The following is a 25,989-nucleotide window of genomic DNA, read 5'->3' as shown; positions in this document are numbered from 1 at the left end:
CTGGCTCAGGGAATCCTATTGTGGTAAGTGTATAATGACAGACAATGTCACAATATGCTAGTAATACCACACACACCTTTAGTGAATCATATAGGAAAAGCGAGTTAGATGTTTAAAAAATCCTACATCTTACTGAGGTATTGAAATCAAGCCTTATTGCATAATTCAGAATAAAAAGAAAAGGTTTATGTATTTGAAATAAAAATTCAGTGAAGTTTAATACTTGAAAGATTATATAAAGCATTATATTTACTTTAATGCATTTCAAACATCATAAATTGAACTGAGGTTCACTTCAGTTTTATACTATTGAAAGTGTTTGTAATAACTCTTTCACTAAAACTATGAAATAAAATATTTTAAATCTGCATCTTTGTTACTAGTGTGTGAGAGAACATGGTTTGTGTATTTCAAATACTTCTTCATACAGTATCAGTAGATTCTGATTCATTCATATTTCTTACTAAATCTCTAATTTGCCAATGTAAAATGTATGTGAATACTTAAATATTTAAATTTGTCTAGAATAAATGTGTGCAGTTAATTATTTAAGTTTTTTCTAGGTGGCAAAAGGTCAAGAGGTGACAGATTACAGGTTTTTTGTTCGTACCATAATCAGACATTCGGACCTTGTGACAAAGGTGATATTTTTGTCTTATTTCAACAGTAGATTAGGTTTGATAATATTTTCATAATTGTTAAGTTGTAGAAGTAATGTGTGTCTTTGCCTTTTTGTAATTTTGGATATAGTTAAAAGTTATAAACTTTGAAAAAGCTTAGCACAAGAGATAGTATCTTACATTAAGAATATAATTAAAAGCAGATATTAGATTAAGTTTCTTGGAAAAAATGTGTCAATTTTTCAGTGAAAAGTTCCTTAACATATGTAGCTGATTCACTCAGTATAGTTTGACTGATTAAATTTTAAGGTTACATAAAATATTGAAACGGAACTTGTTATTATTAAATTATGTTAAACTGTATTTGTAATTAGAATTTTTATAAAGAAGTGAAAGTTGTGATTAGACTAGATATAAACCAAGTGATCTGCTAATTGTGTAACCATTTCAGTTTTTTTCAGAAGGCTTCACAGGTTGATACATATGGTAAGGTTGTGATTATAGGATATCAGTTGCCATGGTTAGTGATCATAGTACTGAAAAATATTTACTAATTAATTTATAAACCACATTTTGGCTACTAATCTGTTGCCACCTTCAGTAAAGTCCAAAGAAGAAATATATTTCATTGGCTTTCTTGATAACATACTGAGATTATGCAAACAGGATTAAATCAAAACAGTGTTTAGAAGCCACAACACAATAAAATTGTAATTAGTACACACCAAACAAGTGGAAAACAAAAACTTGCAGTGTCCTTTTTGGAGGTGGACTCTTTACGAAGTCAATGAAAGAATAAACCTAACACAAGTTAAAATTCAGGAGCATGATAGACAATACAGTATATTGTAATACTATTTTTTGTACAATATCATTATGTTAGAGAAGGAAAATAAAGGAAACTGCCTTCTACATCCATCTTACTGATAATCTATTCATATTTGGTTAACTTGGACACCACTTTGATAAACATTCTTATAGTTGATTCAAGGCCCAAATGAAGTCTGATTGGCAGGGCCATAGTTCTTAGTTCTGTGTTTACATTCTCATAAAAAAATTTGATTTAATAGAGTGGTGTGCAACCTCTATATTTTGATATTTAGGCTAAATTCTAAACTTTTTGTACTTGTATTGTTTTTGATAGTGAATAAATCTGAAAGTTTTGAATGGAAAAGAAGCTATACAGATAAAATAATACTTGCTGATATTTTTACAAATAATGCATGATTGGAGTAGAATGTATTTTGTCCAGCTTATTCAGTGACTGCTTTTTGAGTAACTCTGTTTGCTGTTGAGGTTAAACACCTCGGTTACTATTCATATGGTCTTCTGCAAATGGAACTGTAAACTTTAATATCTCTGTGCCTAATTCTTTCATTAATACTTTAAATAAATTCTACATTGTAGAACTGAAGATTTTATAATACTTATTTTTAAGTAGTCAATTTGTATGATTCTTATAATGTTCTGAAAACAACTGAATAAGAGGCTTGGTCTGTGTTTTGTTCATAGATTAGTGATAATTAAACATTGTTTTTAGAATATTGATACTGTGAAATTCATGGTGTTAGAAAAACACAGGTTTAAGACATCTTGATAGAAATTAATAACTTATGATCTGAGTGCTTATAAAAGTTGGATCTTTGTGAATTCGCCACTTTGTTCTTGAAGAAGTAAGGGTTACCTTTCGATAGTGTCAGGTTATAAGGTGTTCATTCATTTCTATGGGTGTTACGTATTTGGAATGTCGAATGAGTAAGCAAAATTAGTTTGGTGTATAGTTCATTATTACAAGAAATTGTTCATGTGTTGTACATATTTTACTGAAGTATTAACAGTATGTGGTAAACAGTTATTAGTACTTGGTTGTAGAGGTGAATTAGTAATATTTTCTGTTAACATCTGTTGACAAGTGAGAGCTTATTTGAACCATTTATTTTATGGGCAAAGAAAACTTTCTGACTATAATTGTATTAAAGCTGGGCTTTAGAATTAGCCATATTTATAAAAAACTTGTTTGTTTGTTTGTGTCTATTTGTTTACAATATAATCTTTTCCTGTAGTACACACCATTCTTCAAAATTTGTGCTTTTTAAGATAGAATAAAGAGCACCTGCTGCACTAAATCAATCTCACAATGTATAGAGAATAATGTTATTTTTTGTTTGCAGGAAGCATCTTATGAGTATTTACAGAATGAAGGAGAAAGGCTTTTGCTTGAAGCCATGGATGAATTAGAAGTAGCTTTTAATCATGCACATGTGAGTTTCTCAAAAATCATGTATTGTATGTGACTATTTTCAAGTGTCTTCAGGGTGATAATGTTTATGTTAAAAGTAATTTATGGTCCATTGTGTAAGCTGGACCTTTTTATGTGTTTGTGCTAAATTCTCTAACTTAGAAAGAAGGGTGAATTTCTGATGCTTTTTTATTTTGTTATAAAGATTACTGTTTTACACATTACTTCTTTTATAACTACATTTCTAATGTATTGACAGAAGGTTGTAAAAGTTTAGCTTTGTTTTTAAAATGTCATAGCATTTAGGTCTAAGTTATGTATGAATACCTACATAATATGAAGAATATATGAACAAAATGGAAAACAGCTTGAAACTGATAGCTTAAAACCAATTTACATTGTGACACACCATCATTAGAAAGACCGAAGAATGTGAGAGATTAAACATGCTTTTTATTTATCTGCCTGGAGATGTTGATTTTTTCTGTGTATCAACTTTTCATTTGTCTGTAGAGAGTATGTGTAGCTTCTGGTTATATATGAAGAATCTAGTCATGTATATTATTTTTGACACCTATTATTTTAAGAATATGATTGACATGGTGAAATATTTAAAAATAGTTGTTTTACCAAGGTATCAGCTATGTGTAGAATATGTATTTAACTGTCTATGTATATAAACATGCATGCACACACACACACACACACACACACACACACACTTTTATACCAGTTTGAATGAAAAGGGTTTTCCACATTAAGATTAAACATATTTTTCTTTATCTCAAAAACTTCAAATTTAATTTACCTAATCTCTAAAACCATTTAAATTTCAAACATGCAAAAAGTGGACAATGGCCCATAAGTATTACAATTATGCAACAAAAGATGTCAAAAATTCATCTTAGCTCATTAGCATGTTTCCTGTCAGAATAAAGCTTGAACTGAGAGCAAAATTGACAGTTTTTTTGTGCAGAAAACACAGTGTAATTCATCATTTGAAAGAGTAACCAACTTTATGTTGCTTATAAATAATATAGTATTGAACATCGGTGAAAGCTATTGGTAATTTTTGAAAGCGGAAATATGACAAGTGGTCATTGCAAACAAGATCTTAGTTTTTATTTTATGGTTTTGTAACCAAATAAAATCAAAGACAATAAAAATTATGCTTTGTCTGGGCAGTGACAGTATTATAGCGAGTAATTTATGTGAAGTTTTGTACTTAAAGAAGGAGTGATAAGTAAATTACAGAAGAGGGGATGCCTGAAGTGAAAATGACACAATTCTCATACTAGGGGAAACTCAGAATTTTTAAAAAAATATTGATTATAAAATCTAAAACTTGTACTATATAAATATGTATTTTTCTATGTTTTTGGCTCGGCATGACCATGTGATTCAGGCCATCGACTTGTAATTTGAGGATCCCCCTCACACCAAACATGCTTGCCCTTGTAGTTGTGGGGGCATTATAATGTGATGGTCAATCCCACTATTCATTGGTAAAAAAAGTAGTCCAAGAGTTGGCAGTGGGTGGTGATGACTAGCTGCCTTCCCTCTAGCCTTACACTGCTAAATTAAGGACGGCTAGCGTAGATAGCCCTCATGTAGTTTTGTGCAAAATTCAAAAAACATCTAATTTGAAAATTTTTTTAACAATTTGCAACTTCTTTTATCCATTAGTTTGTAGCATCCAGCACTCAATGATATTGCTAAAAACAAGAATGTAGAAAACCCAGTTCTCATCAACAAGAGCTTAACAAGATTGCAAATAGAGTCAGTGTTAAAATATTTGTGTTTAAAATGTTTTATGTAGATTGCCGTAATATAAAATCATATTTAATAGTCTCAATGACTATGCTGTGTAGTAGAAAGCTAGCTTTGTGTATAGCACCATCAGTAAGACAGAAGAAAATTTTTAACTTGTCTAGGAAGTTGTGTTTTTTGAGCTTGCACAGTTTGAAGTTGAAACTACATTTTTACATTTTATAATTGAAAACTGAAATATAAGCTGCTAATCTCTTGTGAAGACCTAAACATTCAGTTTAACATTTTTCTTGTCTTGTTAGCCACTTTGAATTTTCTGTTTGATTCTGAACTTTTTTTTGTTTATCAGTTGTAACTTAACCTCTTATAAACTTTCACATTTTTTTTTTTTTTGATGTGTCAAAGATATAAAATGTTTTTCTTATAAGTGGCTGTTTTATGTGGTTATTATAATAATATTCTTTTAATATTTGTTTCTTAGGCCAAAAGAACAGACTGCAACCATATTTTCCTGAATTTTGTTCCAAAAGTCACTATGGATCCTTCCAAAGTAAGTACATAAAAGAGACCATATATTGTACTTTACTGGATAACAAGCATCATAACCTAACCAAATCTGGTAAAACAAGTGACTTCTTCGAAATGCTGCTAGGGACAGGAATTTATGTGATCATTGTTTTGACCAAAAGGTATTCACTGGTATAACAGACTACAGTAAGTTTAATCATTTTTTGCCTTTTCAAACAAAATATATTACAGTGAATGCAGTGGAGACACTTAGGTACTGTACCATTAATAGAAAATTAGATAGACACAATACTAATGTTTAATGTATATTATCCTCTGGTACATGAAGCCTAACTTAACAGTTTTTAATCACTTTTCAAACCAGTTTTACATATCACCTTAATGTTTTTTGACATTTAGAAAATTTTCATAGATTGTATTTGATTTCAAGCTTCTTCCGATTATATAAGTTCATACACACGATGTCACTGAAAACAGGCTAGTCAGTCTTATTTCATCTGAACACATGATGTGTCCCCTGGTAGGATAGCAATAAGTTTATAGACTTGGGTGGTACTATGATCTGGATTTCAATTTTGTATGGTAGATACAGCAGGTAGTCATATATGGGTTTGTTTTAAAAGAAAGACAGAATCAAACATCAGTTTGTAGTATTTAATGATGAAAGTTGAGTCTGATTTTATTGTTGGAATAATTCACTGCTGATTATTTATCTGTACTGAATGGATTTTAACAGTTAAATGAAAGATTGAGTTTAGTGTTTGATTGGTCATTGGGCTAATTTGTAGTTTGTCTCAAAATTTGAAAGCCTTTATGTTGTAACTGTAGTGGTGTATTTATTTAGGGTTAACTCACAGTCAGTGTATGTGCACTTTGATAAATAATTTTGACCATTACGTTTGGTGGTGAGTTTTATTATATTTTAATAACGGTATAAAATTGTTATTTAAAAAATATTATAAATATTTTTTTTTTCATACTTATTAGAATACTTTGATTCCTTTTTTTAATTGAAAAAGTATTTATTTTTTCATTAATACTGTCAATTAGCACGAGTTAAAAGTTACCAGATGAGAAATAAGTAATGTTTTATTTAAAAAAAAAGTTATATATATATATATATATATATATATATAATGATGAAACTTTGTAGAAAGGATGGCAACTGCCTGTTGTGGAGACACAAGTGTAGAGGACGATATTTTGAAAGTCTTCTGCCTTTTGTCTTCAAGTCAGTTTGTATGTAGGTGTTGACAGTCTTTTATAGTGTCCTGGTTGATTGTGGAGAGCCTGTTATGATTGGTTGGATTATTACTGTTTCTGATTGGAGAAGAGATTTCCTGAAGATTCAACCAATGGCAGCCACAGGTTACTCACCTCCAATCTGGAATCTCTGCTTAATGAAGGTTTAATAGTGTTAATATAAAATGATTCTTTGATTTTTCTTGTCTTCCATAATTTGTCTGTGTAGATGATTCTAGTTTTCTCCCAGTTTGTTCTGTGTCCAGTTGATGTGGCATGTTTTGTAATGGCTGAATTTTATGTTTTCATGAGTCTTGTACTATCTTTATGTTCTTTTATTCTTGTCTAAACTTTTTTTCCCGTTTCTCCAATGTATATATCATTGGGAGAACACAGAATTTCATAGATGACATTTTTGTGATTCTCTTTGGTAGGTCACTGTTTGTTTTTTGTTAGAAAGGACCTTAAGGTATTGTAGGATTTCCACTGGACTTCTATGTTGAATTTTATGGCTATGCATTTGAGTTTTGCACTGATATGTTGTAGGCATGGTAGGTAAATGGTGGTATAGGTGGTAACTTTCTGATCTTCTCTTTCTGTTGTGGTATTCTTTGAGTTTTTGATGGAGGAGGAGGTGTAACCATTCTGTTTAAAACTACGATTTTTTGGCATTCTGCTTTGATGGATGTCTTATTGCAAATGTTTTCTGCTCTCTTGTTTAGGTATTGAATTATACCACATTTTATCAAGGTTGGATGAGAGGACTTGAATTGTAGGTATTTGTCTGTGTGGGTAGGTTTTCTGTATACAGTTGTGGTTATTTGTCTTGCTTATTTACTGATGAGTATGTCATGAAATGATAGACTGTTTTGTTCTTCTAATTTTATAGTGAAGTGGATTCTTTTGTTTATGGAACTGAATGTTCTAAGAAGGCTGGTAAGTTTTCATGACTGTGGAACCAAATAACGAAGGTGTTGTCGAGATAACATTTGCAGAAACTTGGTTTTATAGGTGTGGATGAAAGCACTCTTTCTTCAAAGTCTTCCATGTTAGTAGAATTCTTCATTGTATTGGAAATAGTTTGATTGTAGACAAGTGGTTGTTAGTTCCATCATGGCATCTATTTTCATACCTGTTCTGTGTGGTAGAGAGTTGTCATTCAGCAGTTGTCTGGTGATGTGAAGGGTTTCTGAGGTCAGAAGATTGGTAAATAGATCTGTGATGTCGAAACTGACCATAATATCCTGGGATTTGAAGAGTTGTCCTATGAAACCTGTCAAGGTTTGAATGTGATGTTCAGTATTTCCTCGTGGTGGAGATAAGATAGGTAATAGGAAAGTAGCCAGTTGATAGCAAGATGGGTTTTGAGCACTGACGGTAGGCCTTAGAGGAATATTAGATTTGTGTACCTTAGGTAGTCCTTAGAACTGAGGAGAGAAATTTTCCTTGGATCTTGGATCTTTGGTTAGTTTTTTGTTGATTAAGCCTTGTTTCATTAGTTTGTTCAGCATTCATTTGATGACTCTCTCTGTCTTTTCTGTAGAATCATTGGTGATCTTTTTATATTGGTATTTGTCTAGTAACTATTTGATCTTCATGTCATAATAGCTGAGTCTAGGATGGCTATACTGTTTCCTTTGTCTGCTGGTAGAATCTTGATGTTGTTGTTTCATTTTAGATGGTTCAGTGCACTGCAATCATGTTTAGTGATGGTTGGTTTTGGTTTCTTGGCCTTCCTGAGGATGGTGTAAGTTTGATGTCAGAATTGTTCTGCCATAGGGTTCAGAAGGCTTTGTGCAGCAGATTCTGAGGTTGCACCTATGTCAACAGTTGGAACTGTGGTAGGTTGGATGGCGAAGTTTAGACCTAGGTTATGTATACTGCTCAAATAAATTAAAGGAACAAGTATATATTTCAGTATATTTTTATCATAATTAAATATATGTATGAAAAACATATCCCTTCATCTACAGGTGTATTTTTTTTAAGTTGATGAGTAAAGTTTGAAGTAACTCAAATGAAACTGATCTCACTCAAGGAGAATAGGACTCAAGGTACCCTGTATAAGGCTGTTAGGTGAAACTATGCATTCCTCTTTAATTCTCAACAAAAATATCAACATGGATCTTTTGTGGCTCATTTTGTCAGTGTGTACTTTCATCTTGTGTACCCAAGCAGTCAGGCACCATCTGACAGAGAATGAGGTGGCCAGGGCAGTCGAGATGCTGAAGGATGGCCAGACCCAAAGGAGGGTGGCACAGTACATCTGTGTGTCATCAAGCGTCATCAGTCAACTTTGATGATGTTACCAGTAGGCGATCTCTTATGGCAGGAGACCAGGTCAAGGCCATCATCACTGCACAACAGCCAGAGAGAACCGCTAAATTGTGATTACAGCTCTGCGGAACAGGTTAGCTATGGCTCAGTTAGTGCGAAATAACCTTCAGCATTCCACTGGAACCCGTATGTCGACCCAAACAGTTCGCAATTGTCTTCACGAAGAACATCTTAGGGCTAGATGGCCTGCAAGAAGCAATATTCTGGCAGCGAGACACAGTGCAGTCAGGTTGGAGTTTGCTCGTCAGCATCTGGACTGGGAACTTTGTCAATGGGCCATTGTGCTGTGGATAGATGAAAGCAAGTTCAGTGCTTCTCGTGATGATGGACGTGCGAGAGTGTGGAGATGCGTAGGAGAGCAACTTTCCGCCTGTAACATTGTGCAAGTTATGTTTATGGAGGAGGTTCTGTAATGGTCTGGGCAGGCATATGCTTGGGTGGCACATGCTTGTTTCATATGATATAGCGATGAAATTCTGGAACCCATTGTGAGGCCTTTTGCTGGTGCTGTTGGCAGTGGGTTTATTTTTTTGCAGGTTAACGCGTGAGCCCACGTTGCCAGACTGTGTATGGACTTCCTTGATGAGGAAGGAATAGAGACTTTTGAGTGGCCTGCCAGATCTCCAGATTTAAATCCAATTGGACATTGTTGGGATATGTTGTTGAGGTACATTAGTGAATGCCAGCACTCTCCTCAGAATATAAAGGAACTCTGACAAGCCCTGGTAGATGAGAAGGGGTGCCATATCCCAAAATAACATCAATAGACTGATTCGATCTGTGCCAAATTGATGTCAGGAGTGTGTCACAGCTTGTGGAGGTCACACTAGATATTGAATGTTTCAAACATTTCTTGAATAAATGCATGTAAATTGTTTATTGTTTCATATGGGATATCGGTTTTGGTGATATTGGTCATTTTAAAAATTTTATTTCTCCATGTTTTACTGTTTATCACACATTAAAAAAATGAATACAGATGGAACTGAAATTAGGCAAATTACCTCAAAAAATAAAAATATGATCACATTTGGAACACTGAGATAAACTATATAAGAAAATGTATTTGTTCCTTTAATTTTTTTTTCTAGCAGTTTATATCTGTATAATTAAAATTAGTTTTTTAATTTTCGAGTTGATGCTGAATATCAAAAATTTCATTGTCATGGAAACTTTAGAGGTTGTGTAAAGAAACATTATCTAATTACTGTTGTAATAAAAACCTATTTTGTACTTAAAGAAAAGGTTATATGTTCAGTTTGATGTATTTTCTTGTTTATTGATGTAAAGTATATTTTTACATAAAGATTGCAGAAAATGTCAGAAGTATGGTTATGCGCTATGGATCCAGACTTTGGAGACTGAGAGTATTACAAGCAGAACTCAAAATGATCATCAGGTGTGTTATGTAGCCTTTAGCAACAAAGGTATATATATGAGACTTTAGGAGTCAAAAGTATCTAGAAATAAACCAGTAGACCTGTGGAAAATTCAGTGTACAATATAATACTTACAAGGTTATAAATAGAATGCTTGTATCTCTAAGTTTTAAAGTTTTAGAAATACAGAAGTGTATTGATGTTTAAGAAAGAATAATAATGAACAATATATTTTTCTCCTTTTTATCAGTGTTTTGTCACTGTTAAATGTACCATTATGTGTGCAAATATTTTTTTATTTTTGTAATACTGAGTTATGTCATAAACTTTGTTTATATTTGTATGAAAGTGTTTATTTTCAACATTAATTTGTGTACTGTTATATTTCTGTCCTATTTATAATATTGTTATTCTTTTGGTACTGCAGTACATAATCAAGATATATTGCTGCTGTATTAATTAAGTAATTTAAAAATTTAAGGGATTCATCATAAGGGTATCTTTAAAATGTTTACCATGTATAAAAAGTACTCTGTATTTCTGACTACACAAAAGTACTAAATTTTTTTTCATAATAAATAAATTGTATTGAACTTTATTTATCATTAGATTGAGTCCTAATGGGAAATGTTTTCCTATTCGCCTGTTTCTGGCCAATGAGAGTGGTTATTACCTAGATATTAGTTTGTACAAAGAAGTAGTAGACACAGTGACAGGACAAATCAAATTTGAAGCTTGGGGTCCAAAACAAGGACCTCTGCATGACCTTCCTATATCTACACCATACATGACCAAAGACTATCTGCAGTTGAAGAGATTTCAAGCCCAATCCAATGGGACAACATACGTGTATGATGTTCCCGACTTGTTTGAACAGGTACTTTAATATTTTATGGCAAACAGTGCTGCATGAAGAGTTAACATTTAATTGCATACTTTACCCAATTACACATGTTTTATAAACTTAAGTTAACTGTTTACTTTTCTTTACAAAGTGATTGTGTGGTACGGTTTTTCCATGTGAGAAATAGAAATCAACAAACACTTCTATAAAATACATGATCAATGAGAGCTAATAATGTGATTTCTAATTCAGACAATTTTTTATTTTGATTTTACAGGTTATGAATTTTTCCTATGTTACCTTCTCCACTGCCACAAAGATTTACCATGTGTATGTTAGTTAGTTAGTTTTTTTCTAAATTAAAGTTCATTGTCATATCTGGTTACTTTTAGTAACCATGATCTGTCTTTCATGAATGCTTATTGTGGTTTTTAGATATTTATGAGTTCCATCAATGCATTCATCACCATATCTGCAGTTCATTTTATACACACATTGTACTTTTTTTCATGTGTGCTGGAATGCATAGGTTTTGCTTAATTATTATTTTTTAAAGGTAGGAAGAAGGTAAGGTAAGAAAACTTTCACTCTGAAGCCTGTCAGATAAGCTAAGGTCTTTATCTAGTTTTGTAAATATGCAGGCGATACCATGTTTAATAGTTGGGGCACAATTAGATTTAAAGTGAAGGATATGGTCTATAATAGTTATTTTTCTTAGAAAATAACAGTGTGGAAAGCTCCTGATTGTTCTTGTGATTAGTATATCTTAGAGTGAAGTTTTTCTTTCTGTACCACTTCCATCTGCAAAGGTGATTCTTAGATGCTTTTAAGTTAAGTTGATAAAAAAGTTTTCAAGTAGTTTTGAGCCATGTGGCTGTGTGATAGATTCATGAATATTTTTATAAAATCCTCTGTAAACCACCAGTGGCGAATGAGGCTTATAACATTATCTAAGATGAATCATTGTCATCACGTGAAATGTATGTTAAATGCAATTTTAGTGTTTTGGGGGTATAGTGGAGATACCATGATATGCTTATTGTGTTACATGAAAACATTTATTTTTTCACAGGCCTTAATCAGATCTTGGGAAGAATTTGTGGAAGAAAGGCCTGAAGTAGACATACCAAGTCAGGTGATGAGTCATGTAGAACTAGTGCTGGACAGGGAAGGAAGGCTTGTGGAACAGAAACGTCTGCCTGGAGAGAATGATGTAAGAGGAACATCCAGTTTAGGAAGCTGTATGTTTCCACACTGTTTTCAAATGAACTTTAGACCTTTGTATAAATGTTCTACAAGTATATCAGGAATTGATCTAGTTCAAAATACTGATATAATTCCTAACTGTTAACATGTGAAAACATAAAAATTGTTATAAATAATTATTCAAAAATGAAAATTAATGAGTAATTGAAGGTCACTCCAATATTAAAAGTAAAACATTTACTTTGGTTTATTTTGTTAGCTAAAGGAACTTTTGATTCTGAGAAATACATATTTTAAAGCTAATTTATGGTAAATTAATGCCCAAATTTTACTGATATCTAGAACACAATGGCTGTTTCACAGATCTGTTTACAGGTCAAAATTACTGAGCTTGTATTAGTGAAAGTTAAATAATTTTTAATTTAATCAGGAATCAAATATTCCCTGTATAGAAGATTGCTAATAAATATTTCTTTGTTTTCCCACTAAAAGTTTTTTGCTAAAAAACATGATGAAAAAATATATATGTTTTTCAATTAGATGTTTTTGAATTTTGCATAAAGCTACACGAGGGGTATCTGTGCTAGCTGTCCCTAATTTAGCAGTGCAAGACTAGAGGGAAGGCAGCTAGTCATCACCACCCACTGCCATTTCTTGGGTTACTCTTTTACCAACAAATAATGGTATTGACTGTCACATTATAACACCCTCATGGCTGGAAGGCTGAATATGTTTGATGCAGTCGTGATTCGAACCAGCAACTATCAAATTATGAGTTTAATGCGTTATCCAACTGGCCATGCAAGGCATTCAATTTTGATAATATATTGTCTTCTCATTCAGGAAGAACTTGTGAACATAATGTCACAAAATTATATTTCGTTTCAAAGCAAATAAAATCATACAAAACATGTCCTTACATTTTAAAAATGATTCTTAATTGTTTTTATAAGACATAAATATTAAAATTATTTATGTTTTTCAGATTGGTATGGTAGCTTGGAAAATAACTCTTTGCACACCGGAGTATGCTTCTGGACGAGATGTTATTGTCATATCTAACGACATAACTTACATGATTGGAACTTTTGCACCAAAGGAAGATCTTCTTTTTCTTGTGAGTAATAAAAAAACATTCATTAGGGATTATTTCAAGTCTTCAATTTAAATAATTCTATATTTATAAAGGTTTATTATTGTGTTGCAGTATTTGAAATACAATGTTCCCGTAGAACAGCATTAGACACAAGTGTGGCAGGTGATAGTGCATTATCTTTCATGGTACATATAATCAAATGGCCAGTGGGTCTTCACTCAATCACAGGTTACTAGCAGGACCTTTCACAGCATGGAAAGCTCCATGTTTTATGGAAAGACAAATAGAATATGCCAAATTTTCACTTATCAGGAAGTAAAAGAAATGTTTTGCAAATGTCTCTATTTTTCTGGCTGAAAGTGAATATTAAAATAACCATAGTGATGAAAAAATTTTTAATGAGATAGCTACCAATGGTGGTTTGTTTCAACTGGCAGGGACATTAAAAGTTTCTTTTACTTCAGTATCTGAAAATGATTGTTTTAGTGAGGGTAAAAACAATAACATAAAATGACACTGAAGGAAAAATATCAAATTTACAGAATCAGTCTCTTTTGAATCAAAGTCAAATTGAAAGATATCACAACTTTTTGACCAAAATATGTCATGAAATATGGAATATGATATTTACAAATGAAATGGTTGATTATCTTGCAAAAAACCAAAATTATATATAAAAAGAGAGAAAAATTACCCAACTTTCAAGTTATCAAATGATAATATCAAGCATTTCCATAGAATTTTGATTTTGTATAAATACCATTTTGTAATCTTGGAAATGGATTACTAGAGTAATTAATCTGACTTCAAGGTTTCTTTTATTTTGCAAATTATGAGCAAAGACAAATTTCTGAACATAAATAGTTTCACAAAACTGATAACTAGAACCTCGAGAAGGAAGCAGTTGTTAAAGTGTCACATCTCATATTCAATGAAAATGTTCAATGGGAAATCATTCATGAACATTGATGAATCAATGGTACTGCATTCTGTATAACACAATGCCAAAATGTTCACCAAGGGTAAGCCATTATGCACTGAGTGTAAAATTTGTACTTTATGGTGATGGCTGTTACCTATATGGATTTAAATTTTACCCTGGAAAAGATCAAAGAACCACTTGAACAAAGGGTTATTACATAATCTTCATTAAGAAAGGATTATTACATAAGTGTTAGATGCAGTAGGGGAAAAACATCATCACCAAAACACTGAGATATATTTGACAACTTCTTTATGGGCACAAAATTTGTAAAATATGTTGCTAAGAAGGGGTATAAAGCAAATTGAACTATTTGGGAAATAGAACTGGAGGAACAACACAAGCCACAATCTTTAACATAGAATTAAAGAAGAAAAATCTTGGAGGTTTTCACTTTTGCTCAACAGGGAAATATATGTGTGTGTTATTGGAATGGCAGTTTTTTTAGAACTGTTGCCAGTAATTTCTTTACACATGAACTGATTTATACTGCATAAAGGTGAGTTAATGGAGGAAGAAGGTCAGAAATAAACTGGTTGGTTGGATTGCATTCTAGCTACGTGATTCAGGCATTAATAAAAAAGAAGAGAGAGAGAGAGACGTGGCTACAGGTGATGAATTTGCCCACTTTGTCTGTAATTGCAACATTGTTGATGTTGTTATAATTTGCATTCTAAATAAAACAAATTGACCATCTTAAATGTAGAAGAAATATTGCTCTAGTTTTGATGAGGTCTTTAAGTAACAGGTGGTAGGTCATGCAGATTCAGCCATAAATATGTGATTTGATAGACACTGATGAACCAAAACTTTGAACTTATAGCAGATGTGTAACTTGTGAATAAAACACAAGGTCCGTGTACAAGAAATGGGAAATAGTCTCTTTACAGCAAAAGAACTTTATGTTTCAAGATTTATCATTTTAAAGAATAATGTATACAAGCTAAGTTTTATAAAAAAAATAATAATCAGTTTTCAGTATTATGTAATGCTTCTTATAAAAACAGGAAAAATGAAAAAATTGTTTTTTCCCATTATTTTGGTAACTCTTATGACCCGTTAGTTTAATGCCTCTTTATTGGAACATATATGTAAATTCCAGAGATAAAATGAAATTTCATTCAAGTCTGAAAAAGTATCCTGATTTAATAAGATATCTTTTCCAGAAGTAATTTAAAAAAAATCTCTTTCTTTTGTTTAGTAAGTGAAAGGTTAACAAGTCAATTCAGTTCATAAAGTAAAGCCACCAAAAATAGTACATGTATTTGTAATAGGAAGTTTACAAGTGAAGTTAAAATATGAAACAAATCTGCAAATGTATTAATGTAAGTGAAACAAAATTGTTTTAAACTTTGTGGCCACAGTATGTTTAATGAACTATATGCAACTACACACTTGTAAATATACTCACATATTCTCATATGCTAATAATTCCTGTGTAGAAAGCTTCAGAGAAAGCCAGGGCACTAGGAATTCCTCGACTGTATATTGCAGCTAACAGTGGTGCTCGTATTGGACTTGCAGAAGAGATTAAGCATCTTTTCCAAGTAGCATGGGTTGACTCTGAAAATCCTGACAAGGTATAATAAAAGTTCCAAAAACATATAGTTGTCTGTATATCATAATAGTTTCATGTGTGCATTTCAAGTTTTTTGTCTATGTGATTTAATTTGGGTATAGGTATTTCAAAATGGATGGGTGGGAAAGAAAAAAAGAGAGGTAAGAAATTGTTTCTCAAAGTTTTGTTGGTGTATTTTGTCAATGGTTTTCAAACTTTTTTAATCTGAGGCTCCCTTGATGTGAATTAAAAAGTTTGATGTTCCTCAACCTATAACTTTATCATGATAATTGAAAAGCAGTAACATCTCCTTTCAATGTACAGTATCATATAATTGATTCACCATGATCTTTTTTGGCTAATTGTTTATTTAAACGTAGTTATTTTGGTATAGGTTTGTGAGAAAATAGAAAAATTAGTACACAAAACAACTTCCATTTGATTGTTTTAATTTAAATAGATCAAAGGAATTGACGGTTTTTATTTTGATTGGTAAAAAGAGAAAGTAATAATGAATGAAAAGATTTGTTTATCATGAAGATGCTCTTGGAAACTTGGTATGTAATTTTGGTGATTCATTTTACAGAAACAGTTGGATGTACGTGTTTTAGTTTTATTCTTAAGCCATGTAAGGGTAAGAAGACAGTAATATAAAGTATCATAATATTGCATTTAAACTACCATAAAATTTCAAATTTATAATGAGAAGCATTAATGAACTTACAGAAAAACCAAATATATCTTGGTGAAGGTAATGATATTGCTGTAATGAACAATAGTGTTTGCACTAGATAGATGTTAAATATTTTAAATGATTAGAGTAAACTAAGAAAACTATTGGCATTTTATATGGATTACCAAAAGCTCACAAGATTGATATTCCAATGAGGCACATGGTATTAAATAATGGAATGTTTATTTATGAATTAACAGGTGTTTTAGTTTCATGTCTCAAATATTTTGTCAAAAGATTATCAAACAGTTTTGAATTTATTCAATTATTAAAGATTAAATTTTATAATGAACTTTTTTGAACCATGTCATGATGGGTCACAGGTTAAAGGCAATGTCATTGCATTTGTTGACCTGCATTCAAAATTTTATTTTAATACTAATTTATGTGTCTATGTCATTAATTTTGGTATCAAACTGTAGATTATATTTCTACTTTTCAAATTATACATTATTTAATTTCTTAGTTCAAAAGTAAATACTTAAAATAACACACCTAAACAATAACTTTAATGTTTCACATGGTATGTTTAATGCAGCACTGGTTCAAATTGGATACTTGTGATGTCATAATATAAAGTTTGTAGTTTTGTATGAATTTGTAGCTCAAATTACCAATATTTAAAACCTAAATATGAAATAAAACTTCCCATATTTTCCATATGATGTACTGAATCAAACACCGTGTTCACCCCTTCATCTCCTTTGAATTTTGGAAACAGTCCCTTATATACATTTAATCTATAAATTACATGTGAATAACTAATTGAAAGCTCAGAATGTCCTACAAGTGGTTTTCTAAGCTATTAGTTAATACAACAATGCAATTTCTTTTTTCTAGACATGCCTTTATGCTGATAAGTTGAATCTTTTAAACCTGTTTTAATGTTTGTTTCTTTTACCCCATATACAGCTCCATTACTACATTAGATAAATTATAATGGATTTCTATGGTATTGATATAATAATTTATTTTTTGTTATTTAAATGTATATATAAAACCTAAAAGAAGTTATTTAGTTTCACATCCTCCATATGTGAAATTTCTTAAAAGCTTAGCAACTTGCTACAATCAGCAACTGAGTGCAAAGGTCATAACTAGAAGAGATAATTGTTTGCTTTACTTCTTTATTTACTGTTCTGTATTTTAAGAAAAATAAGTTTAAAATCTTGTATGTAAATAGTAATAAATTTTGTACATTTTTTGTGTGATTTTATTTTACAAAATATTAGTCCACCAAAACACAACCAAGACAGGTCACTTGGTAAAGACTAAACATCAGTTTTATAATTTTTAGGTACAGTAACATGAGTGCATTTGCAGTGCACCACTGTAACTTCTATCTTAGCCAGGAATAGCTGAAAGATTAATAAAATTAATAAATATATAATGTAATGACATTTAAACTATTTAGATTAGACATTTGTGTTTTTGAGTTATAATCTGTAGTAATTCTAGGAAGAAAAAAGCCTAATTTATATTTACTTCCTAATTTGTTTATGATGGTTACAAGTTTAGTCAAATGTATTGAACATTTACAGAGATTCTGATTTGATAGTGAAAATAGATAAAATACAAAGTTTTCTTAGAAAACATTTGATAATTATCTGGAGGTTATAAAGATTTCATGTGAAATTTTCTCAAGCATGAAAGTATTTGTAATCTTAAAATTAAAATTACTCTGCATGTTCCCTAGTCAACATTGTAAAATAAACTGTAGGAGAAAAATCTTTAGTTAAAATATCTTATTAATTAATTAAAAAACCTAATTTTATATACATATGAAAGCATTATAAGGTTTACTAATAACCTGCAAAATATTGTAAGCACGTGTATAAACTATCAGACACCTTAGTACAATTACTTTTGTGGATACCTTCTTGGTTACAAGCTGGATGGATTCCACTCAACTGTAATAAAAAGGTTAAATTATTTCTAGATTGTGTCTTTATATATGAATGTTTCACTTATTAAAATAATAAAAATCATGTGACATTTTTCCATGAAGATTAATGGTTTGACTACATAAATATTTCACAAGTTATTGTGTTTGTTGTTAAACAGTCATATTTCATTTCACTGGTGAATTTTATTATCACATTGATGGAATATTCATGGGGTAACATTAGCTCTCAGTTTCATTAACATGTTCCTAAGGTAAAAGGAAAAGATATGATTAGAGAACATGTTTATATAAACCTCTTATTTGTAAAACATTAATGATACATTCATAGTCTGTAAAGAGCAGTTCCATGTTAGATTATTTTTGGATCAACTTAACTGATAACATGAATGTATTAAATTCACAGTGGTAAAGCAGGTAAATTCATAACTCTGCTTTAGACACACATATTAGAAAAAAATAGTAAATGGTTTGAAGTTGACCATTATCATGAAATGCTTTTATCAGTTTGTATCTTAGTTTCAATGAAAGATTTATTCCAAATAGCTTTATAAATAACTTATATTTCATACTAATCCACAGGAATTTTCAGTTGTGTAGTACTATTTTGTATTATGAAAATGAACTAATAAAAATCAAAAATGAAGATCAGATTTTCATTAAAAGTTGTAAACAGAGTAATAAGGTAATAAAATGAGAAAAACACTGCCACTATTTAGAGCTGAATGATTATTGGAATTTGATAAGTGATTAACCATAGGGCTCACTAATTATTTTGAAATAAGACTTAATCTTCCTATTATTGGCTTTCTTTTTTCTTTAAATCATTTTCAAATTAATTTTTATTGAATCCTTTAACGACAGATTAGGTATAGTATACAAAAGTTTGTCTACACATTTGCACACATGAAGTATTTGTATTTTAACTTTTGGTACAGCATGTGCATCTTCACAAAATTTGATAACGTTTAGTAAAGATTACAAAATTCTTGTACACAAAAAAATCAGATTTTAATGATTTTTTGCTAAAGAATAGTTTATGAGAATATTGAGTCTGTTTTGTTACTAGTCTTGAGTGCAAAATGATTTCATGTTATGTTTTAAAAAACTATTCTTCATCTCAGAAATCTAAAATATTATTTATGTAATCTCTTAAAACCTAAATACATTTCATTAAGTTGTATTCAGTAAGACTATATGTTATTTTCTATATGCTAATTGTGTGGGGTCTGTCACTTAACCAACCTTGTAACTGTCATAAAAAAAAATAGGAAATAAATATAAATTATGCCTTTTTGTGCTAGTATGACTATATATTGTAACATCAAAGTACAGATGTTTAGTCTAAGTAGTTCACAATGCTATATGTATTAATTTTTATTATACTGACCTTTTAGTAATGCTTAGCTAACATTACATAACCTTCATCGACATGGTGCATGTGCACTCATGTTATGTATTCAATAATATAAAACTGCCCTTTATTTTTCCCTGTCTTGGCTGTGTTTTATTGGACTAGTACTTTGTAATATAATCATATTTGAATTAGTATATATTTTATATGTACATATATTATTACTATAACTAAATAAACTATTAAATTTATTTTCTTAAAATATATAACAATGAATCAAGAAGTAAAGCAAACAATTATCTCTTCTCATTATGACCTTTGAACTCGGCTGCTGCTAGACAGAGGTTATGCTAAGCCTTTTAAAATTTTGCACATAGAGAATGTCAAATAATTTTTTTTTTTTAGGTTTTATATGTACAGTTGAATAACTCTACAGACACCACAGAATTCCATTATAATTTACTAAGCTTAGTAACTACAATATATTTAGATCTGAAAAAAGTATGAAACTTTGATCAGACTATAGACACAACACATCTCTTTCAACTGTTGGATCAGAAGAACAAAGTAGTCTTTTCATAGAATAAAATGGCTTAGAAAACCACTAGAGCAACATTCTAAGCTGTCAATTGGTTATTTATAATTGATATATTGAAGTATGTGTATATTAGGAACCGTTTCCAAAAATGAAAAAAAATTAAATGAGGTAACCGTATTTGATTCAGTTAAAAGCCATATTTCAGCAACAAAAAAGACATGAGGTTCTTATTTGTATTTTCTAGCCTGTTAATATTAGGAATTTAAGTTTCTAACATGTACAAAACTATAGACTTAGTATTTTGACATCACAGACATTAATTTTAAATAGTGCTGCATTCAACATACCACTAAAATCTATGTGTTTTATTTTAATATTTGCTTTTAAATTAAGAAATTAACTCGTATATAATATTGAAGTGTGAATAATAATTTGCAATTTGATTCCAAACTTATTGACATAAATTTATAAAGTAGTAGCTCAATAAAATTTTGAATGCAAGTAAACAAATGTGATGACGTGGCCTTTGACCCTTGACTTGTCATGAAAGGGTTGATAAGATAGACATCTTAAGGCACAATAATTTAAGTTTGAGAGTTTTTAATTTTAAATTGTTTTACATTAAAATGTTATCATACATGTAACATAATAAAAAAAAAAAGCTTGCAATAATCTTAAGATACAACTGAAATTGTTCTGTGGGTTTCTTCTGACCAATTTTCACAAAACTAGTTTAGTTAAAATATTGAATTTTTGTTAATGAAAATAAACATCACTTTGTGACATTTATTATAAATCAGAAAAATACTAGACATTATCAGTGACAGGTGAGATTATTATTAGGTACATCTTAACAGAAATTACCTAAATTTTGTTCTGTGGATTGAGTTTATTTACAAACACAACCATATAGAGGCAACCAAGCATCTGGTGAACTAAAAAGTACAGAACTAGAGCTCAGTGATCAAGCACATGGATATCTAAGGTAGACCTTCACTTTACTAAGGACAATAAACTTATTAGCACATGTTATTTCAACTTTCTTAGTGGTATTAAAGAGTAAAATTATTACGGGCATGAAATTAGTAATTTTATACATAACGTTCCTGTGCAAAGTGAAGCAAAAATTTAGTTCAATTATCAAAATGCCAGTTTAATATATGTGTATCTTTCTATGTTTTTAACTCTCAGTCAGGGAGTATGCTTATATATTATTCTATACATTATAAAGTACAACATAGAAAAGAAGTATATATACACACACACATGCCATCTTTTTGTTTTGTTACCCTTTATAAATACGTGATACTTGCAACTTTTAATATTATATTGTTATTATTTTTTGTTTTTTTTTATTAAACATTGTTTCTACATTCACATTTGTAATTCATTGCTATTTGATTCTTGGGGCATCACAATTGCTTCATTGTTACTGAGTTATGACAAAGGTACTAAGACTATCTACTACCACACCAAATTTTGAGCTACTGATATGGGGGGAGGTAACTACCTGGCAGCACCCATCAACAATATTTAGGTTATTATTTACCAAGAAATTGGATTGATCAGTGAGCATCATGTTATGATACTCCAAACTGGTATGAATTAATGGTTAGGTCAACAGGATGGTTTCTTTATGAATTGAAGGTCTTGGATGTAGTCCTACCAAACATGTTTTACTTTTCAACTGTAAGGCCATTATAATATTGTATTTAATTCTACTAAATGATATTAAAAGAGTAGTCCAAACATTGATGGGTATTGTTATAATAGCTGTCTTTCTGTGATTGGCAGATCAAAGTTAGCAACAATGGCAGATAGCCTTAGTAGCTTTGCTATAACTCCAAAACAAGGAAAGAAACCTGATTTCTTCATGCATGTTTGTTGGCAGTAGGAATCAGTCTGTTGGCCTGTGAACCAGCCTGATAATAGAATGTCCCAGTGCTTAACAAACTTGAATTAATAAAAAAAATAATGATAAATCATAATTGCAGTATTTTTAGTAGTTTAGTATTTTTGTGATCTGTGGGCCTAATGGATTAAGCAAAATAAACTTGAATTAATGGAAAATATTAATGAGAAAGTATAGTCCTTTGTTGAACTACTTTCTCTAGCATGTAGAATGCCAGTGAACAATCAACACTTTTAGATAATAGCATGTAGTTCAAGTGTAGAAACACTTCAGATCAAGGAGTCTGTATTGTTAATCTACTTTGATTAGGGTTGAACTCAAACCAGTATGATTTGTCATTAAAGCTGAAAATGTGTGTGGTTATCACCACATTTTGAACTTTATAGATTATCAAGTGATCTGCATTAAATCTTTAGTTGAAATTTTGTTTCTGTCTAACCTATGTTTTACTTCATTTATTTCTGTCTAAAATATGTTTTTGAAGTCAGTGTCTTAACTTAAAACCTTTTGTTTCCTTTTTAGGGCTACAAATACCTTTACTTAACACCAGAGAATTTTAAGAAAGTTAGTGCTGTCAACTCTGTTCATGCACAGCTGATTGATGATGAAGGTGAAGCCCGTTACAAGATTACAGATATTGTAGGTAAGTGAAGCAGGAATATCAACTATGAACTGCTGTAACCTGTTGACTTTAAAAGAATGTAGATATTCATGTGGGATTTTTTTGTATTTAAATTTTATAAAAAAAAAAGTAGTTTACCATGTTGGTCTTCTCTAGGCAGTTATTATTGTTATTAACATGTGTTTATATTTTCAAAATGTGTGTGTGTGTGTGTGTATATGTATATATATTTGCAAGTGGTATTGATTTTGACATGAAATATTTTTGTTTGGGTATGTTCTGGATTCCTTTATTTGTGAAATGAGACATTTTAATCTGTGGTAGACTTGGCTGCTAAAAACTAGTATTTTTTTATCTTTTTTTTTTATAAGGATAATATCAAAATTTCACATTTTATTCAGCATTTGAATTGATTACTAACAGATAAAGATCAAAGCTATCAGCAAAGATAAACTTCAGGTTTCACATTAATTTATATGAGAATACGGTTGTTAACAAATAGTATTATGAGCCACAGTTATTGGTGAAGATAGTTTTTAACATAATATTTTCTAAAAGGTTTCTATTCAAAAGACTGAATACTGTAACATTGCTTTATATTATATTTCTAGGAAAAGATGAAGGTTTAGGAGTTGAAAATTTGAAATATGCTGGAACTATTGCTGGTGAATCTTCTCAAGCTTACAATGATGTTGTAACGATCAGCATGGTAAGTGTGAGACACTGGTCTTTTTAAGTTTCTTCTACAGATATACTTTGTTTATGAATGTGTGTCCATGCAAGAGATCAGTAATGTCAGTATCTGCACAAGTTTTTTTTTCCCTATTTGCATTTTTTTGGATGTTTGTCAAAGTGTGCAATTACACCATTGCCATTTTCTTAAATACAAGTCTATGATAGGTCAAAGTGCACCTGTCACAACCATTTTCATAGTTACATTCAGTATTTAATTAAACTACTTTATTGTAGATATTTGAATAAATGTGGTATCAAAACATAGTTAATAAATCAGATTTTAATGTAAAAATTTAATTTTAAGATAGAATAACTTAATAAATTCTCAGTCTTGCCTTGTATGACAGTTATGACATTTGTTTATCACATTTTGTTTATTCTCTAATTTTTCAACACCCCTTTTCAATGTACTGAGTTTAACAAAACTTTCTTAATATAATAAAGACATTAGTAAGGTAAAATCTTACCTTACATGGCTTTGGGTTTTCTTTAGCTTATAGCTACCTGTTACTACATCCTGATGACTAAACATCAGTTTTATATTCTTGGATACAGTAACATGCACCTTATCATCTGTAGTCTCTGTTTAAGCTAGCAGTGGCTGAAAGGTCAATATAATGAAAATAAATGTATAATGTTATAACATTTAAGCTATTTTGATTAGACACTTATGTTTTTGAGTTATAATTTGTACTTATTCTGGAAAGAAAAAAACATAATTTATATTTCTTAATTTATTATGATGGTTACAAGATCAGTCATATTCATTGAATGCTTACAGAGAGAGATTCTGATTTGATATTGAAAATAAGAGACAAGATACAAGGTTTTTTTTAATATTTGATAATTATGTGGAAGTTATAAAGATTTTATGTGAAAATGGAAATTTTCTCAAGCATAAAAGTATTTTTAATCTTAAAATGACATTTACTTTGCATGTTGCCTTGTCAACATTCAGAAAAGAAGAAGAAACAACAAAAATATTTATATCTTAATACTTTATTCAGAAACCTGACATTATGCTCAAAAAGGCCTTGTAATGTTTACAACTAACCTGCAAAATTTTGTAAACATATACACACATTTTTAACAATCATAGTATAATATTTAATGGATACCTTCATGGTTATGAACTAGGTGGAATCCACCCAGTTCATAATACAATAGTATTAGTATCATCATTAGAAAAAAGTAGGTTTAAATTTTATTGGTAACTGATAACAAAAGCATAGCAACACAAGATTAGATATAAGCAAAAAAATATTTTTCAAGTATATTTTTATTTATCCTTGTAAAAACAACTTGAATGTAAAAATTAGGAACATATTAAGTTATATCAGGTAAAATAATAAAAAAAATCTTCACAAGGTATGCTGACAAGTATCCCTTGCATTACATCATTCAATATGGTGACTTTAGCTCTGCAGTCTTCATGTGATTGACAGCCTTGCTTATTAGTTTGACAGAGTTCAAAGTGTATTAAAACAGTAAATATTCAGTATAAATAGCTGTAGCTAGGATAATAAGCACTTACACATTCTGTTACAACCTGCAGTCATTTTGGAGAGAAAAATAGGGTTGGTTAAAATGACTGATTCCACATAGTTAGGATAGAGAAAATAATGGATGAAATATAAAGTTTGACTGAAAAATTAAATGCTTGATATTCCTCTACAAGTTCTTATAGGTTATGCAAATGAAATTTGAAAATTTTAAGATGAGTATAAGTATGTCTAATATTAACATTGAAATCACCTTGCTTTCAGAGCAGTTAACACTGATTTCATATATTCATGCACAAATCTTTAGAAGAAATATTTTACTAACATTTCTGATTTTCAGGCACACAAGAAAAACATTTACTAAAAAGTTATCCACACTATAATTTTAATTAAATATGGCAACTGTCGTGGTTACAGTGTTGTTGAAAATAACCAATCTTGCATGTATAGAGGTAAAAAAGATGTGTTTAGTATTGAAAGATTTATTCAGTGGGTTGTTTGTAATTTGCTTACATTTAATCTTAATAAAACACTTTAGAAATACTGAAAACTTTACATGTAATGTATTTTTAATTACTTTCCAATTTTCAAGTGATAGTTGATCATTTTGTTTGTGTTTCAAGGTGACATGTCGAGCTATCGGTATTGGGGCCTATCTTGTACGTCTTGGCCAGAGAGTAATTCAAGTTGAAAATTCCCACATTATTCTTACTGGAGCTGGAGCTCTGAATAAGGTAAGTTATGTGTCCATTTTTCAAGACATTTTCAATAAGATGAACTGTAGGAACACCCCTAGTCTTCAGTAGAGTTACATTTTGTAAGCTCACTTGCTTTATTCTTAAATTTTCAATAAATTGACTTGTTGGAACGTTTTTAGTGTTCTTTTTAA

At 30.4% G+C, this 25,989-nt stretch overlaps 1 protein-coding gene across 1 annotated transcript in view; it reads left to right on the top strand.

The window, feature by feature from the left end:
* Positions 1 to 25,989, top strand: part of LOC143232342 (acetyl-CoA carboxylase-like) — a 124,764-nt gene that overhangs the window by 89,930 nt on the left and 8,845 nt on the right. Inside the window, exons 34-44 of the mRNA XM_076467646.1 lie at positions 564 to 641; positions 2,792 to 2,881; positions 5,111 to 5,179; positions 10,044 to 10,135; positions 10,725 to 10,992; positions 12,032 to 12,172; positions 13,151 to 13,282; positions 15,686 to 15,823; positions 22,764 to 22,884; positions 23,475 to 23,572; positions 25,724 to 25,834. Of these exons, the coding sequence (XP_076323761.1) occupies positions 564 to 641; positions 2,792 to 2,881; positions 5,111 to 5,179; positions 10,044 to 10,135; positions 10,725 to 10,992; positions 12,032 to 12,172; positions 13,151 to 13,282; positions 15,686 to 15,823; positions 22,764 to 22,884; positions 23,475 to 23,572; positions 25,724 to 25,834 (1,338 nt within the window). The remainder of the gene's footprint in view (positions 1 to 563; positions 642 to 2,791; positions 2,882 to 5,110; positions 5,180 to 10,043; positions 10,136 to 10,724; positions 10,993 to 12,031; positions 12,173 to 13,150; positions 13,283 to 15,685; positions 15,824 to 22,763; positions 22,885 to 23,474; positions 23,573 to 25,723; positions 25,835 to 25,989) is intronic.

Source organism: Tachypleus tridentatus, chromosome 11 (assembly GCF_004210375.1).
Source record: "Tachypleus tridentatus isolate NWPU-2018 chromosome 11, ASM421037v1, whole genome shotgun sequence".
Lineage (NCBI taxonomy): Eukaryota > Metazoa > Arthropoda > Merostomata > Xiphosura > Limulidae > Tachypleus > Tachypleus tridentatus.
Note: the sequence above shows the minus strand (reverse complement) of the source record. Positions and strands in the feature narration are given on the sequence as shown.